Below are 16,867 nucleotides of genomic sequence, written 5' to 3'. Positions count from 1 at the left end.
GTGGGATGGGACAGAGAGGGAAGGGAGAGACTCCACACAGCATCTCAGATGTGCCAGTTGAGCTGGGCCCGCTACACACTGATGTAGAGAAGGTCCAAACGCGACTTATTATTACTATAGAAACATTGCACCTGAAAGTTAAGAGGCATCCCATCAGTAAGCTAATGGAGAAATGTGATATAATTCGAATAACAGATCAAGTCATTTTTCTAAGACCTAAGCTATGCCCGCACGAATTGTAACGTGGAACGTAGGGGGTATTACGTCCCCGGTAAAACGGGCCAAGATATTGAGGGCCCTACGTAGACACGGTGCAGACATTGCGTGTCTGCAGGAGACACGTCTCTCTGACCTTGAGCATAGTAAACTACAGAGAACATGGGTGGGCGAAGTACTAGCCAGCCCCTCTCAGGGATGGAAAGGAGGGGTGGCCATATTATTCAGGAAAGGGCTGTCATATAAAGCAGAGGTCATGGCCAAGGATGCACGTGGGCACTTTTTGTTAGTAAAGATCTGGCTGCAGGGAATGGAGTTCAACCTATTGGTAGTATATGGACCTAGCAATCAGGACCCCAAATTCTATCAGTCGATACTTAAACTCTGCCACCAACAAGAAGGGGTCCCATTGTTACTAGTAGGGGATCTTAATTTGATTAAAGACAGCGAGCTAGACTGTACAAATCCCGCCTCTATGCACTATCAGGGTTATAGACAGAAAATTCTCACCACACTGATGCAGACCTTAGACCTAGTGGACACTTGGCGGGCCTTGCACCCGACAGAGAAAGACTTTACCCACTGGTCTCGGGCTCATGGGACACAAGCAAGATTAGATTATATACTGATTACTAGAGTCTGGTTTCACAGGATACAGCGAGTGGTAATTGGCCCGGAGGAAATTTTGGACCACACTCCAGTGTGGGTCGATATTGAAACTGACATAGATAAGCGGGGAGGGCCAGGATGGAGGTTTCCGGCTTATCTTTACACAGATTTAGCCTTCCGGAATTTTCTCATGGAAAAATGGGCGGAATTTAAGATAAACAACGTAGAACATGAAACCCAGTCCCAGCTATTCTGGTCTACCTCGAAGGCAGTACTGAGAGGGCAAATAATCGCCTATGTCTCCTTAAAGAAAAAAGGGGCAGCGATTAGGATATTACATTTAGAACGCGATTTAATCCAAGGTAAACGAGCATACACTCGCAACCCCTCTGCAAAGACACTAGAAAATCTGAAAACAATCCAAATATCACTCAACACACTCTTACATGAGAAAGAGACGCATTCTTTGGTATACAGGAAGTATAAATTGAGTAGATATGGTAATAAACCAGGACGAATGTTGACCAGAGCCATAAAGACATGGGGAGGCCCTAGAGTAATAGACTCTTTAAGAGATGACACAGGGCAGATAACAAATAAACCCACCAGTATTGCAAAGATTTTACACACGTATTTTGCCACCGTATACAAGCGAGAGCCCGTAGGCACCACACAAGAAATCCAGGACTATCTAAAGAAGGCCATACTTCCTGAATTGACAGTAGTAGAGAAAGAAACACTGAACGGTCCACTAACTATGAAAGAAATACAATTTGCTATAAAGAAGTTGAGACTACACTCTGCTCCAGGGCCTGATGGCTTCTCCGGAGAGTACTATAAGTTAATGCCCCCGGAAGCAAGAGGTGCGCTGCTGTTTTACTTTGAAGATGTCATAAAGACAGGTGCGTTCCCCCTCTATGCAAACACATTGACAATTACGTTAATACCGAAGCAGGGAAAACCTAAAGAGATGCCCGAATCTTACAGGCCAATTTCTTTATTAAACGTTGATACTAAGCTGATAGCAAAAATCTTGACAGACCGACTAGCTCCAATTTTACCCAGGTTGATAGGACCTGACCAGGCTGGGTTTGTTAAAAACAGACACGCAACATTGAATGTTAGGAAGGCCCTAATAGCCATGGCACGCTGTCAAGAGGAGAAGGACCCCGGTGTGATATTAAGCTTAGATGCTGAGAAGGCCTTTGACAGGGTCTTTCTTTTTCAGACCTTGAAGCATATGGGATTTGACGGTTGGTTTTTGCACGCGGTCACTGCACTATACAACCAGCCAAGAGCTACTATTTTGGTGAACGGGGTCCTTACACCAGAATTCAGCATACAGCGTGGCACGAGACAAGGGTGCTCCCTGTCTCCGCTGCTGTTTGTACTCTCTCTAGAACCTTTTTTACGCCAATTACAACAGGCAGCAGCGGTGCAGGGGGTGCGAGTGGCGGGGCACCATCTAAAAATATTAGCCTATGCAGACGACATCTTAGTGATAGTGGTCAATATCTACCGCTCACTGGGACCCCTTCTGGAACTCTTTGAGGCATACAAACAGGTGGCCGGGTTTCTACTGAATCACAGTAAATCATGGGCCCTCTCACTGGCGACAGAGGGAAACCTACAGAGCTTAAAAAGGCTCCCATTTAAGCTAGCTGAGGGAAGCGTAAAATATCTGAGAGTGCTACTGCCCGCAAACTTAGCACACTTATACACTCAGAATGTATCTCAGTTGTTACAGAGTACACAACAGCAACTGCACTGGTGGGAGTCTCTCCCTTTGAATTTATTAGGTAGGATAGCGATGTATAATATGTTTATAGTCCCAAAGTGGCTATATATTTTCCAAGTGTTACCATTAGTCTTGAGACAGAGAGAAGAGAGAAGTTTGAACAAAATGCTACGACGCTTCCGTTGGAAAGGAAAAGGAGCACGACTCTCATTGAGGACGCTGTGCACTCCAGTAGAGTACGGAGGGCTGGGACTAATTAATATGAAAAGTATAACAACCGCTTGTGGAATGAGACACATTAATGATTGGTTCCGAGCCAGGTCTCATTACTCCAATACAGAGCTAGAAATGCAGATCCTCCCACAGACTCACTTTAGTAACTATCTGCATTCGTCTGGTGGGAGAATTCCAGATGTACTGAAGGTCACGGGAATCATGACCTCGGCAAAAGCAACATAGAAATGGATATGCAGATTACACCAGTTTTCTTCTAAAGTGACCCCTTTCCTGTCTGTCGCTGGGAACCCGCGATTTCCCCCGGGTTGTTTTTATCCAGCTTTCGAACGTTGGAAAAGGAAAGGGATTGTGTATCTCTTGAAGGAAGGCTCATGTCCTTTTCAGAGTTACAAAGAGAATACTCTATTCCACAGGCTGACTACTTCCACTATATCCAACTACAACATTTCATCCGTACTTTACCTTGGACCGATCTGACGGAAGATGTACAGGTGGAATTATCCAATGTTTACACTTTGGAAGCGCAAACAAAAGTCCCACTGACATTTTACCACCGTCATATAAAGGATGAACTCCCCGAGGTGAGATTCGATCAGCTGGCGATAGTTTGGAGACAAGAACTCGTGTCGGAAGTAACCTCAGAACAACTGAAAAAACACACCTTGTCAATCCGCAAGTACTCTAAATATTCAGCACACTGGGAATTACAATATAAAATTGTGCTGCGGGCCTACGTGCCTCCTCGGAGAGCATTCCATATGGGGGTGTCCCCGTGGGGAATGTGCCCTAAATGTGGTGAAGAGGGAGCCACGTTGGGGCACATGCTTTGGACATGTAAATTTTGGACTGCATTGATTACGCAGGTTTCAGGTCTGTGGAAGACGAAGTGGCAGATAGATGCCTGACTTTTGTTTGGACATTTCTTACTCTTATCTAAACCCCCAAAGGGCCTGTTGTTGTGGCTAAGCAATGCATCCTTGCGGAGTGGATAACTAACAAACAACCCACTATACAACAATGGAGGCTGCAAACTCTTAACCTAATGAGACTGGAGAGAATGGATATACAAACATTTGCATCAATAAAAGGAGAGACCTGGCAGAACTGTTGGACCCATTTCTAAACACGTTAACCCCGGCAGTGCGCAGCCGACTGGTGAATAGTTGATGTGTGGACTTCATGTCGAACTGGCATATGTCTCTTTCTCTCTCTCTGATTGTCTATAGTTGTAATAGGATAATCTTAGGGCAGAAGGGGGGAGGGTTAGGGGGTAAGAGGGTAGGAAGGGAAAGGGGGGGGGACTGGTTAAGAAAGGGCGGGGCGAAAAAGAAAATTCCTGTTAATATGAATATACTCTGTATTAGATAATATGGTATATATGCTTTAAGATGGCCATGTGTGTATATGTACCTAATAAAAAAGATCGAAACATAAATATTTTGCATCAAAATAACACAGGGTAATTGGGCTACACAGGCAAAATCTCATTGTTAGGTGAGACCAACAAGTGAGAGATGGTCAGTGGTCTTCTTGGCCTTTCCTTACAAGAGACTTATGTACAATTTCTCTTAGCTTAGAATTCAAAGAAGTTGGTTCTGTAAAATGTCATTTTATTTTTATTGAGAAGGCACATAAAAGATGCATTTCCTGGGACCCAATTGGGCCCAATCTTGTTAGAACTTCTTATCGCACTTATAAAAGGTCAAGGTTCTGAGGAAAAGGTGACGTTCTCAGAAACCAGTTGGTAGTACTGGTACCCTGAATATTGCCTGTGATCACAAAATAAGGGGAGGTTATGTGGGGGAGGCATATAGGAGGAGCCCAGGGTTATGCGGGTGCCGGCTGGCTCACACAGGACATGAAATGCTGAATATCGGGCTGGCACCCACATAAGTTTTTTTATTATTATTATTATTTCAATTCCCCCCCCCCCCCCCTCCCGGGCTCTCCTGACAGTGTTCCATCCTTTCTCATTCCCCCCCCCCCCCCCCCAGTTCCACCTCTATCCCGGGTGCTCCAGTGGATTTTGTGGGGCAGGAGCACATTCTCCTCGTTCCTGCCCATAACTGTAAAATGAATGATCATACTCTTCTATTTTATCCAACAGATGATGGATTTGGGAATGAGAGTGAAAGAGTGAGAATGTGTGATGAGCAGCAGAAAGAGGAATGGAAACATGAAGACTCCTCCAGAGCCAGCACAGATCCTTCAGCAGACTGTGAAGGAGGTATCGGTAGCATAATACCAACTGGTGAGAAAGCAGCAGTTCAGAAAGGAGAAAGATTTGAAAGACAAAAGAGAAACTGTAGCTTTTTCCCAACACTTGAACAACCTGGAAGACTCAACGGTGAGAGAGATTTTAAAAGGGCTGATGTTTGGGAAACCTTTACTACCGACTCCAGTTTTATTGAGCACCACATAAGTGGGCTTAGGACTGAAGTTCATGACTGTCAAGGTATGCATAAAACTAACCCATCTGGATACTGTGAAAAACCATTTCAATGTTCTGAATGTGATAAATGTTACGCAAGCAAGGCGAACTTGGAAACCCACCATATGACTCATACAGGAGAGAACCCATTTCAATGTTCAGAATGTGAGAAATGGTTCTCAACCAGGACTTGGCTGAAAAACCACATAAGGATTCATACAGGAGAGAAACCGTTTCAATGTTCAGAATGTGATAAATCCTTTACCTGTAAAAGTCATCTGAAACGGCATGGAACAACTCATACAGGAGAGAAACCGTTTCAATGTTCAGAATGTGAGAAATGGTTCTCAACCAAGGCTGAGCTAAAACTTCATGAAAGAACTCATACAGGAGAGAAACCGTTTCAATGTCAGAATGTGATAAATCCTTTACCTGTAAAAGTCATCTGAAACACCATGAAAGAACTCATACAGGAGAGAAACCGTTTCAATGTTCAGAATGTGATAAATCCTTTACCAGTAAAGTAGTCTGAAACAGCATGGAAGAACTCATACAGAGAGAAACCATTTCAATGCTCAGAATGTGAGACATGGTTCTCAACCAGGACTGTGCTGAAAAACCACATAAGGATTCATACAGGAGAGAACTGTTTCAATGTTCAGAATGTGATAAATCCTTACCTGTAAAAGTAATCTGAAACGGCATGAACAATTCATACAGGAGAGAAACGTTTCAATGTTCAGAATGTGAGAAATGGTTCTCAACCAAGGCTGAACTAAAACTTCATGAAAGAACTCATACAGGAGAGAAACCGTTTTCAATGTTCAGAATGTGAGAAATGGTTCTCAACCAGAACTTGGCTGAAAAACCACATGAGGATTCATACAGGAGAGAAACCGTTTCAATGTTCAGAATGTGATAAATCCTTTACCTGTACAAGTAATCTGAAACAGCATGGAAGAACTCATACAGGAGAGAAACCATTTCAATGTTCAGAATGTGAGAAACGGTTCTCAACCAAGTTTGAACTAAAACTTCATGAAATAACTCATACAGGAGAAAAACCATTTCAGTGTTCAGATTGTGAGAAATGGTTCTCAACCAAGGGTAAGGTAAAACGTCATGAAAGAACTCATACAGGAGAGAAACCATTTCAATGTTCAGATTGTGAGAAATGGTTCTCAACCAAGGCTGAGCTAAAACTTCATGAAAGAATTCATACAGGAGAGAAAACGTTTCAATGTTCAGAATGTGATAAATCCTTTACCTATAAAGGTAATCTGAAACAGCATGGAAGAACTCATACAAGAGAGAAACCATTTCAATGTTCTGAATGTGATAAATGTTACGCAAGCAAGGCGAACTTGGAAACCCACCATATGACTCATACAGGAGAGAACCCATTTCAATGTTCAGAATGTGAGAAATGGTTCTCAACCAGGACTTGGCTGAAAAACCACATAAGGATTCATAAAGGAGAGAAACTGTTTCAATGTTCAGAATGTGATAAATCCTTTACCTGTAAAAGTCATCTGAAACAGCATGGAAGAACTCATACAAGAGAGAAACCATTTCAATGTTCACAATGTGAGAAATGGTTGTCAACCAAGGCTGAGCTAAAACGTCATGAAAGAACTCATACAGGAGAAAAACCGTTTCAGTGTTCAGAATGTGATAAATCCTTTACCTGTAAAAGTCATCTGAAACAGCATGGAAGAACTCATACAAGAGAGAAACCATTTCAATGTTCACAATGTGAGAAATGGTTCTCAACCAAGACTTGGCTGAAAAACCACATAAGGATTCATACAGGAGAGAAACCATTTCAGTGTTCAGAATGTGATAGACCCTTTAGCTTTAAAAGCAACCTGACACAGCATGAAAGAATTCATACAGGAGAGAAACCATTTAAATGTTCAGAATGTAATCAATCGTTTAGTGTGAAAGGGAGTCTGAAACAGCATGAAAGAATTCAACAGGAGAGAAACCATTTCAGTGTTTAGAATGTGATAAATGGTTCAAAACCAGGGTGAGGTGAAACTTCATGAGAGGACTCATACAGGAGAGAAACCATTTCAATGTTCAGAATGTGAGAAAACAGTTCAGAACCAAAGGTGAGGTGAAACTTCATGAAATGACTCATACAGGAGAGAAACCATTTCAATGTTCAGAATGTGAGAAACAGTTCAGAACCAAAGGTGAGGTGAAACTTCATGAAATGACTCATACAGGAGAGAAACCATTTCAATGTTCAGAATGTGAGAAACGGTTCAAAACCAAAGGTGAGGTGAAAAAACATGGAAGAACTCATACAGGAGAGAAACCATTTCAATGTTCAGAATGTGATAAATGTTTCACAAGTAAGGTGAGCCTGCAAACCCACCACATTACTCATACAGGAGAAAAACCATTTCAATGTTCAGAATGTGAGAAACGGTTCAGAACCAAAGGTGAGGTGAAACTTCATGAAATGACTCATACAGGAGAGAAACTATTTCAATGTTCAGAATGTGATAAATGTTTCACAAGTAAGATGAGCCTGCAAACCCACCACATGACTCATACAGGAGAGAAACCATTTCAATGTTCAGAATGTGATAAATGTTTCACAAGTAAGGTGAGCCTGCAAACCCACCACATGACTCATACAGGAGAGAAACTATTTCAATGTTCAGAATGTGATAAATGTTTCACAAGTAAGGTGAGCCTGCAAACCCACCACATGACTCATACAGGAGAGAAACCATTTCAATGTTCAGAATGTGATAAATGTTTCAGAAGAAAGGTGAACCTGGAAACTCACCACATGACTCATACAGGAGAAAAACCATTTCAATGTTCAGAATGTGAGAAATGGTTCAGGACCAAGGGTGAGGTGAAAAAACATAAAAAGAGTCATACAGGAGAGAAACCATTTCAATGTTCAGAATGTGATAAATGTTTCACAAGTAAGGTGAGCCTGCAAACCCACCACATGACTCATACAGGAGAAAAACCATTTCAATGTTCAGAATGTGATAAATGTTTCACAAGTAAGGTGAGGCTGCAAACCCACCACATGACTCATACAGGAGAAAAACCATTTCAATGTTCAGAATGTGATAAATGTTTCAGAAGAAAGGTGAACCTGGAAACTCACCACATGACTCATACAGGAGAAAAACCATTTCAATGTTCAGAATGTGATAAATGGTTCAGAACCAAGGGTGAGGTGAAACTTCATGAAGTGACTCATACAGGAGAGAAACCATTTCAATGTTCAGAATGTGATAGACCCTTTAGCTTTAAAAAGCATCTGAAACAGCATGAAAGAACACATACAGGGGAGAAACCATTTCAGTGTTCAGAATGTGGTAAATGGTTCAGAACCAAGGGTGAGGTGAAAAACCACGAAAGCACTCATACAGGAGAGAAACCATTTCAATGTTCAGAATGTAATCAATCGTTTAGCTTGAAAGGGAGTCTGAAACGGTATGAAAGAACTCATACAGGAGAGAAACCATTTAAATGTTCAGAAGGTGATAAATGTTTCAGAAGCAAGGTAAACCTGGAATGCCACAAAACGACTCATACAGGAGAGAACCATAAGTGTTACTGATGTGATAAATGTTTCAGAAGGTAGGCCAAGGAGAAAGTTCACAAAATCTCATACTGAAGAAAAAAAAACATTTAAATATTATGTATGTGATAAATGTTTTAATAAGAAGGTCCAATTGAAATAGCACAAAAGAACTCATATGGGAGGGAAACCATTTAAATGTTTCAGAGGGAAGCACCATCTGACTGGGCTTGCAATAAATCAATATTCAAGATGTTATACATGTTTCAAAAACAAGGGGTTACTGTAAGCGAGGAAGGTCAGAGCAGGCCAATGGCCTGGACAAACAACTAAGAATATTTGAAAGAGGGATTATGTAGGCCTCTCACATAGTTTAAGGCATCAAGACATGCCTAAGAACAAGGATCGTGGAGCAGTATGTATAAACTGTGTGGCAGTTCAGTAGAGAGTGTGCAGGAGTTCATTGCACTTTAAGCATTGTAAAAATGGTAACATTATAAGCTCTTCTGGACAGGGAGTTACATATAGGAATTATATTAGCTTTACTTATATAAATTACATTAAGGTAAGCCTGTATGGAGATATGTACTTTAACATTTATTCTGTTCATTATTACCACTGCGTCTAAGCTTGTATTCTAAGCAGATAAGGAAAGTACCAGGAGCAAACTGTCTCTGCAATGTTAGGAATTTACTACTACTTATCACTTCTATAGCGCTACAAGGCATACGCAGCGCTGTACACCATACATGAAAAGACAGTCCCTGCTCAAACAGCTCACAATCTAAATAGGACAGGCAAACAGACAGAACAACTAAGAGGAAAGGGAATTAAAGAGGTGGGGATAAAAGGGTACAGGGCAAGCGAGTAGTGGTTAGGAATCAAAAGCAGCGTTAAAGAGGTGGGATTTTAGCCTGGATTTGAAAACGGCCAAAGACGGGGCCAGACGTACAGGCTCGGGAAGTTTATTCCAGGCGTGAGGTGCAGCGAGATAAAAGGAACAGAGTCTGGAATTAGCAATAGAGGAGAAGGCATAGGCATAGTTTGACTGTTTCCTTTGCGGGGGGGCAAAGGATGGGGCGGAGCATATTAGCATATTCATTTGTGTGTGTATATATATATATATATATATATATACATACACACACACACACACACACACACACACGGAGTGGAGGAGTGGCCTAGTGGTGGTGGACTTTGGTCCTGAGGAACTGAGTTCAATTCCCACTTCAGGCACAGGCAGCTCCTTGTGACACTGGGCAAGTCACTTAACCCTCCATTGCCCCAGGTACAAATAAGTACCTGTATATGTAAGCTGCATTGAGCCTGCCATAAGTGGAAAAGCACGGGGTACAAATGTAACTAAACATATATATATATGCAAATGAATATGCTAATATGGAGGAAGGGAAAAAGAGCTAGCTTTTATTGGGAATAACCATAATGAATATGTATGAGATATCAAGCCAAGCTCTTTCTGCCTCCCTTCCTTCTTTCCTCTTACCCAGCACTCCCTCTTCCTCTCCAGTAAAAAAAAATGAATTTTGATGTCACTGTGGTAACAACAATATAAATTTAATTTTAAGATATTCCATCATCTTTATAAACACTAGGCTTCCCAACGGAGATTACAACCAGACAGTTAAGATGAACTAGAGAGAAAGAGGTGTGCATCGAAGATGAAAGAGTGCACTTAAAATGGTGTTTCACGTGTGAGGGGTTAAGGAAAAGGAGAGAGAGGGAGAAAGAGCTTGGCTTGATATCTCATACATTTTCATTATGGTTATTCCCAAAAAAAAGCCAGCTCTTTTTCCCTTCCTTCCTTCCGCCATATTAGCATATTCATTTGCATATATATATATGCAGATGAATAAGCTAATATACTCCACCCCATCCTTTGCCCCCCCCCCCCCCCCCCAAATGAAACAAAGAAACCATACTCATACAATTCCATGGTTGACACTTAAATAACATTCCAACAGTAAAGAACTATAACGTGGTGGATGCATATGATGAAGTTAAGAGGAAATAGGCTTAGGAGGCATCAAAGAAAGGATTAATTTACAGAAAGGGTGGTGGAAGCGTGGAATGGCCTCCCGGTAAAGGATGTGGAGACGAGGTCTGTCTGAGTTTTAAAAAGCATGGGACAAGCATGTGGGATCCCTTAGGAAAATGAGGAGTTACGGGTTACAGAGGATTGGCAGACTGGTTGGGCCATTTGGCCTTTATCTGCCATCATATTTCTATGTTTCAATGATAAATTTACAACTCAATATTCATCCAAAGCTTCAAGCATGTATTTTTAAACACTGGGCTTGGTTCTTAAAATATATGTATATTTAATGCCATTATCTGGATAGGCAGTGGGAACTATGAGGATGCAACAGAGATGCCCCAATGCCAATTAGTGAGAGGAAACCCCTGTACTGATGTGATATGGTTGAATTTTCTGATGAACTTTATACTGCTGTGAATGGATTATTATTATTATTCACAACTACTTCAGAAATGTTGTGGGGGCCTATATTTGGTTAAAGGTATTTGGATAAAGTTATTTGGATATCTTTCACCAGATGTACAGTGGATACTGCAGAGTACAGATATCTGGATAACTTTATTCAGATATCTTGGGTCTGCTATACCTGTGGCCAACATAACTACATAAAGTTAACTGGAATATCTCCCCTATATGGTTACCTGGCTGTGAGCTCTACCCATGGAATGCCTCCAAACCCTACCAATTTTAAAAGATTGACTTTTAGCCAGACATCAAATTATTTGGTCAAAGGCTAAGTAAGTGGTCTGTGATTCCAAAATTTAAAACCCAATGTAGAGGGTTTTATGGCAGGATTATAAGTTCCAGCATTCCTGATGAGGGACAGAGTTCTGACGGTGGAGACTAGAGTCTCTAGTGTGAAGGGAGGAGAGACTCTGAACATATCACAAATGTGTGGACTGTGGTGTGGAGGGGTATCTTGTGTAATTAGGAACTGAGGCCCAGTGCAGTGACATCTGTAGTCTACAACGTGGTGGATGCAGGCAGGCAGCAGCAGCTCACAGGTTTGCTTGCTGTTTTTTTTGACTCAAGTGAACGGCGACGGCTGGCTGCACAGGGGAGCGGGGAAAACTGAGATTTTTCATTTACCAAATGATTTTGCGGCGCCTTCTCTTCTTTCTTCCTTTCTTGACTGGCTGGCTCACTAACTTCCAATGGTATTTGGTACCAGCGCGCAGAGCGGCAAACTCGTTTCTGAACTGGAAAAGCACCAAACAGGAAGCACCTGCACCACGACTCCGTCCTTCGTTTCCCTGCCCTCTCAGTGTTCCGCCCGCCTGAAAAGAAATGACATCAGAGGAAGGCGGGACGCTGAGAGGGCAGGGAAGCGAAGGACGGAGTTGAGCTGCCTGTTTGGTGCTTTTACGAGTGGCGCCCCGTGACTTCCGGTAAGAAGAGTTGGGGGGGCAATGCCCCCTTTCGATCCCCCCCCAGTCTACGCCCATGGGAGAAGGGGACAGACAAGAGAGATTTATCCACAGAACGGAGTACCCGAGGGGGGGGCGTAGGCAGAGACAAGAGGAGAGGTATTGGGGAGCGGTAGAGTGAATGCACTTATAGGTCAGTAAGAGAAGTTTGAATTGAATGCGGAAACGGATAGGGAGCCGTGAAGTGACTTGAGGAGAGGCTTTTGTGAGCATAGGGACTCTGGCGGAAAATGAGTCGCGCAGCAGAGTTTTGGACTGATTGAAGAGGAGAGAGATGGCTAAGTGGGAGGCCGGTGAGAAGCAGGTTGCAATAATCTAGGCGAGCAGTAATAAGAGTGTGGATAAGGGTTCTGGTAGAGTACTCAGAGATGAAGGGACGGATTTTGCTGATGTTATAGAGAAAGAAACAACAGGTTTTGGGAAGATGACCCTAAGGTTACGAGCTGATGAGACAAGGAGAATGAGAGTGCCATCCACAGAAATAGAGAAAGGGATAGAGGTGGGTTTAGGGGGAAATATGAGAAGCTCGTTTTGGCCATGTTAAATTTCAGATGATGTTGAGACATCCAGCAGCGATATCAGATAGGCAGGCTGATACATTGGTCTGGATGCTGGTTATTTCGGGAGTAGAGAGGTAGATCTGGGAGTCGTCAGCGTAGAGATGGTATTGAAAACCATGGGTTGATATCAGAGAGCCAAGGGAAGAAGTGTAGATGGAGAACAGGAGAGGACCGAGAACAGAACCCTGAGGTACACTGATTGGTAGTGGGATAGAAGTGGAAGAGGATCCACCAGAGTGTACACTAAAGGTGCAAAGCGAGAGGTAGGAGGAGAATCAGGAAAGAACAGAGCCCTGGAATACAAGTGGTGAAGACAACGTATCAAGGAGTAAGCTGTGATCAACAGTGTCAAAAGTGGTGGATAGATCGAGAAGGATGAGGATAGAATAGAGACTTTTGGATTTGGCCAGTAACAGGTCGTTGGAAACTTTTGTAAGTGCAGTTTCAGTTGAATGACGAGGGCGAAAGCCAGATTGGAGTGGGTCAAGAACAGCTTGAGATAAAAGAAAGTCAAGACAGTGGCAGTGAACGGCACGTTCAAGTATCTTGGAGAGGAAGGGGAGGAGGGAGATGGGATGATAGTTGGAAGGACAGGTAGGGTCAAGTGAAGGCTTCTTAATGAGTGGTGTGACCACGGCATATTTGAAGGCATCAGGAACAGTCGCAGTGGAAAGTGAAAGATTGAGGATATGACAGATAAAGGGGTGAGAGTAGGAGAGATGGTGTTAAGAAGGTGGGTAAGAATGGGATCAGAGAAACAGGTAGTTTGTTTTGAGGAGGAGAGAAGATGTGATGTTTCCTCATCAGTGATTTCGGGAAAGGAGGAAAAGGACGGAGGGGTTGGGGAGTTAGGGGAACGGATAAGGGGAGGAGAGGTGGGGTGGCTTGGTTGAGAATTCGAGGTTTGTCTTCTGAAGTTTGTCGTGGAAGAACTCAGCTAGGGTCTGATGAGATAGTGAGGGGGGAGCTGGAGATGGAGACACTTTGAGGAGAGAGTTCAGTGTGGCGAAGAGAAGTTGAGGGTTTGAGCTGAGAGAATCCGACTCTCACGCCTCTCAGTTCCTCACTCTGACATCCTCCTTCAACCTCCAGCTGTGCTCCACTACCCCTACTCACCAAACTGGCCATTGTCTTGACCTCGTTCTCTCCTCTACCTGCTCACCCTCCAGTTTCCCGCCTCAGCTCTCCTTCTCCTCTGATCATCACCTGATCTCCTTCACACTTCATCACCCCTTCCCTCAGCCCCGCCCAACATTAACCACTACTTCCAGGAATCTCCAGGCTGTCGACCCTCCCACCTTATCCTCTAGTATTTCTAATCTCTTCCCCTCCATCATGTCCTCCAGTCTATCGACAAGGCTGTCTTCACTTACAATGCCACTCTCTCCTCTGCTCTAGACACCCTTGCACCATCCATCCCCCGTCCCACAAGGCGTACTAATCCCCAGCCCTGGCTGACCCCTTGCATCCGATACCTTCGCTCCTGTGCCCGATCTGCTGAACGCCTCTGGAGGAAATCTTGCACCCATACCGATTTCCTTCATTACAAATTCATGCTATCCTCCTTCCAGTCCTCCCTATTCCTTGCCAAACAGGACTATTACACCCAATTGACTAATTCTCTCAGCTCCAACCCTCGTCGTCTCTTCGCCACCCATAACTCCCTCCTCAAAGTGCCCTCCGCTCCCACCCCCCACCCCATCACTCTCTCCTCAATCACTGGCTGACTACTTCCAAGACAAGGTGCAGAGATCAACCTTGAGTTCACTACCAAGCCACCTCCTCCCCTTCAACCCACTCCCTCAACCAATCAACCCAGGCCTTCTCCTCCTCTTTTCCTGATATCACCGAAGATGAAACCGTCCACCTTCTTTCCTCCTCGAAATGCACCACTTGTTCCTCTGATCCCATCCCCACCAACTTACTTAACACTATCTCTCCTACTGTCACTGCCCCCCCCATATGTCATATCCTCAACCTCTCTCTCTCCACTGCATCTGTCCCTATCACCTTCAAGCATGCCGTAGTCACACCACTCCTCAAAAAACAATCACTTGACCCTACCTGTCCCTCCAACTACCGCCCATTCTCCCTTCTACCCTTCCTCTCCAAGTTACTTGAACGCGCCGTTCACAGCCGCTGCCTTGCTTTTCTCTCCTTTCACGCCATCCTCGATCCGCTTCAATCCAGTTTTCGCCCTCTACACTCAACAGAAACGGCACTCGCTAAAGTCTGTAATGACCTGTTCCTTGCCAAATCCAAAGGTCACTACTCCCTCCTCATCCTCGACCTATCCGCCGCTTTTGACACTGTCAATCATGATTTACTTCTTGCCACACTGTCCTCATTTGGGGTTCCAGGGCTCTGTCCTCTCTTGGTTATCCTCTTATCTCTCCCACCGTACCTTCAGAGTATTCAGAGTACATCTCATGGATCTTCACCCTATCCCGCTCTCTGTTGGAGTTCCCCAGGGATCTGTCCTTGGACCCCTTCTTTTTCAATCTACCCTCTTCCCTGGGCTCGCTGATCTCATCTCATGGTTTCCAATATCATCTTTATGCTGACGACACCAGCTCTATCTCTCCACACCAGACATCACTGCGGAAACCCAGGCCAAAGTATCGGCCTGCTTATCCAACATTGCTGCCTGGATGTCCAACCGCCACCTGAAACTGAACATGGCCAAGACCGAGCTTATCGTCTTCCCACCTAAACCCACTTCTCCTCTTCCTCCACTCTCTATCTCAGTCGATAACACCCTCATCCTCCCCGTCTCATCTGCCCGCAACCTCGAAGTCATCTTCGACTCCTCTCTCTCCTTCTCTGCGCATATCCAGCAGATAGCCAAGACCTGTCGCTTCTTTCTCTTTAACATCAGCAAAATTCGCCCTTTCCTCTCTGAGCACACCCCCCAAACTCTCATCTACTCTCATTACCTCTTGCCTTGACTACTGCAACCTACTCCTCACTGGCCTCCCACTAACCATCTATCCCCCCTTCAATCCGTTCAGAACTCTGCGGCACGTCTTATATTCCGCCTGGACCGATGTGCTCATATCACCCCTCTCCTCAAGTCACTTCACTGGCTTCCGATCAGGTACCGCATACAGTTCAAGCTTCTTCTTCTAACCTACAAATGCACTCAGTCTGCAGCCCCTCATTACCTCTCTACCCTCATCTCCCCTTACGTTCCCAACCGTAACCTCCACTCACAGGACAAATCCTCCTCTCAGTACCCTTCTCCACCACCGCCAACTCCAAGCTCCGCCCTTTCTGCCTCGCCTCACCCTATGCTTGGAATAAACTTCCTGAGCCCTTACACCAAGCCCCCTCCCTGCCATCTTCAAATCCTTGCTCAAAGCCCACCTCTTCAATGTCGCCTTCGGCACCTAACCTATTCAGGAATCTAGACTGCCCCAATTTGATTGCCCCTATTTGACTGACTGTACATTTGTCCTTTAGATTGTAAGCTCCTTGAGCAGGGACTGTCCTTCTATGTTAAACTGTACAGCGCTGCGTAACCCTAGTAGCGCTTTAGAAATGTTAAGTAGTAGTAGTAGAATTAGTCAGCTGGATGTCTCGCATAACTCTGCACAATGTAATCCTAACCAATCTGTAACAAATTGTATTTCCATCTTTTAACTCGTATTGTAAGCCACACTGAACCCGCAAAAAGGTGGGAAAATGTGGGATACAAATGCAATAAATAAATAAATAATAGTCCTGTTTGGCAAGCAAAAGAGCAGATTGGAAGGAGGTCAGCATGAACTTGAAGTGTATGAAGTCAACAAGGGCACGAGATTTCAGCTAGAGGCGTTCGGTGGCGCGGGCACAGGAACGTAGGTAGCGGATTTTAGAGTTCAGCCAAGGCTGGGGTTTTGTACGCCTTATAGGACGGGGCATGAGAGGTGCAAGAGTGTCTAAAGCAGAGAATAGAATAGTATTGTAGGAAGAGACGGCTTCATTGACAGATTTGGATAGTGCAGTGGTCAGTGCATTTTTTGTAGAAAAAAAGGTGCCGGTACTCATTA

General features: G+C 44.1%; 1 protein-coding gene across 1 annotated transcript in view; it reads left to right on the top strand.

Annotated features, from left to right (window-relative positions):
• Nucleotides 1-16,867, top strand: part of LOC115462239 (zinc finger protein 81-like) — a 130,822-nt gene that overhangs the window by 15,766 nt on the left and 98,189 nt on the right. The window contains exon 3 of the mRNA XM_030192250.1: nt 4,908-5,147. Within this exon, the coding sequence (XP_030048110.1) occupies nt 4,908-5,147 (240 nt within the window). The remainder of the gene's footprint in view (nt 1-4,907; nt 5,148-16,867) is intronic.

The sequence above is a fragment of the Microcaecilia unicolor genome, chromosome 2 (assembly GCF_901765095.1).
Source record: "Microcaecilia unicolor chromosome 2, aMicUni1.1, whole genome shotgun sequence".
Taxonomy (NCBI): Eukaryota; Metazoa; Chordata; class Amphibia; order Gymnophiona; family Siphonopidae; genus Microcaecilia; species Microcaecilia unicolor.
Note: the sequence above shows the minus strand (reverse complement) of the source record. Positions and strands in the feature narration are given on the sequence as shown.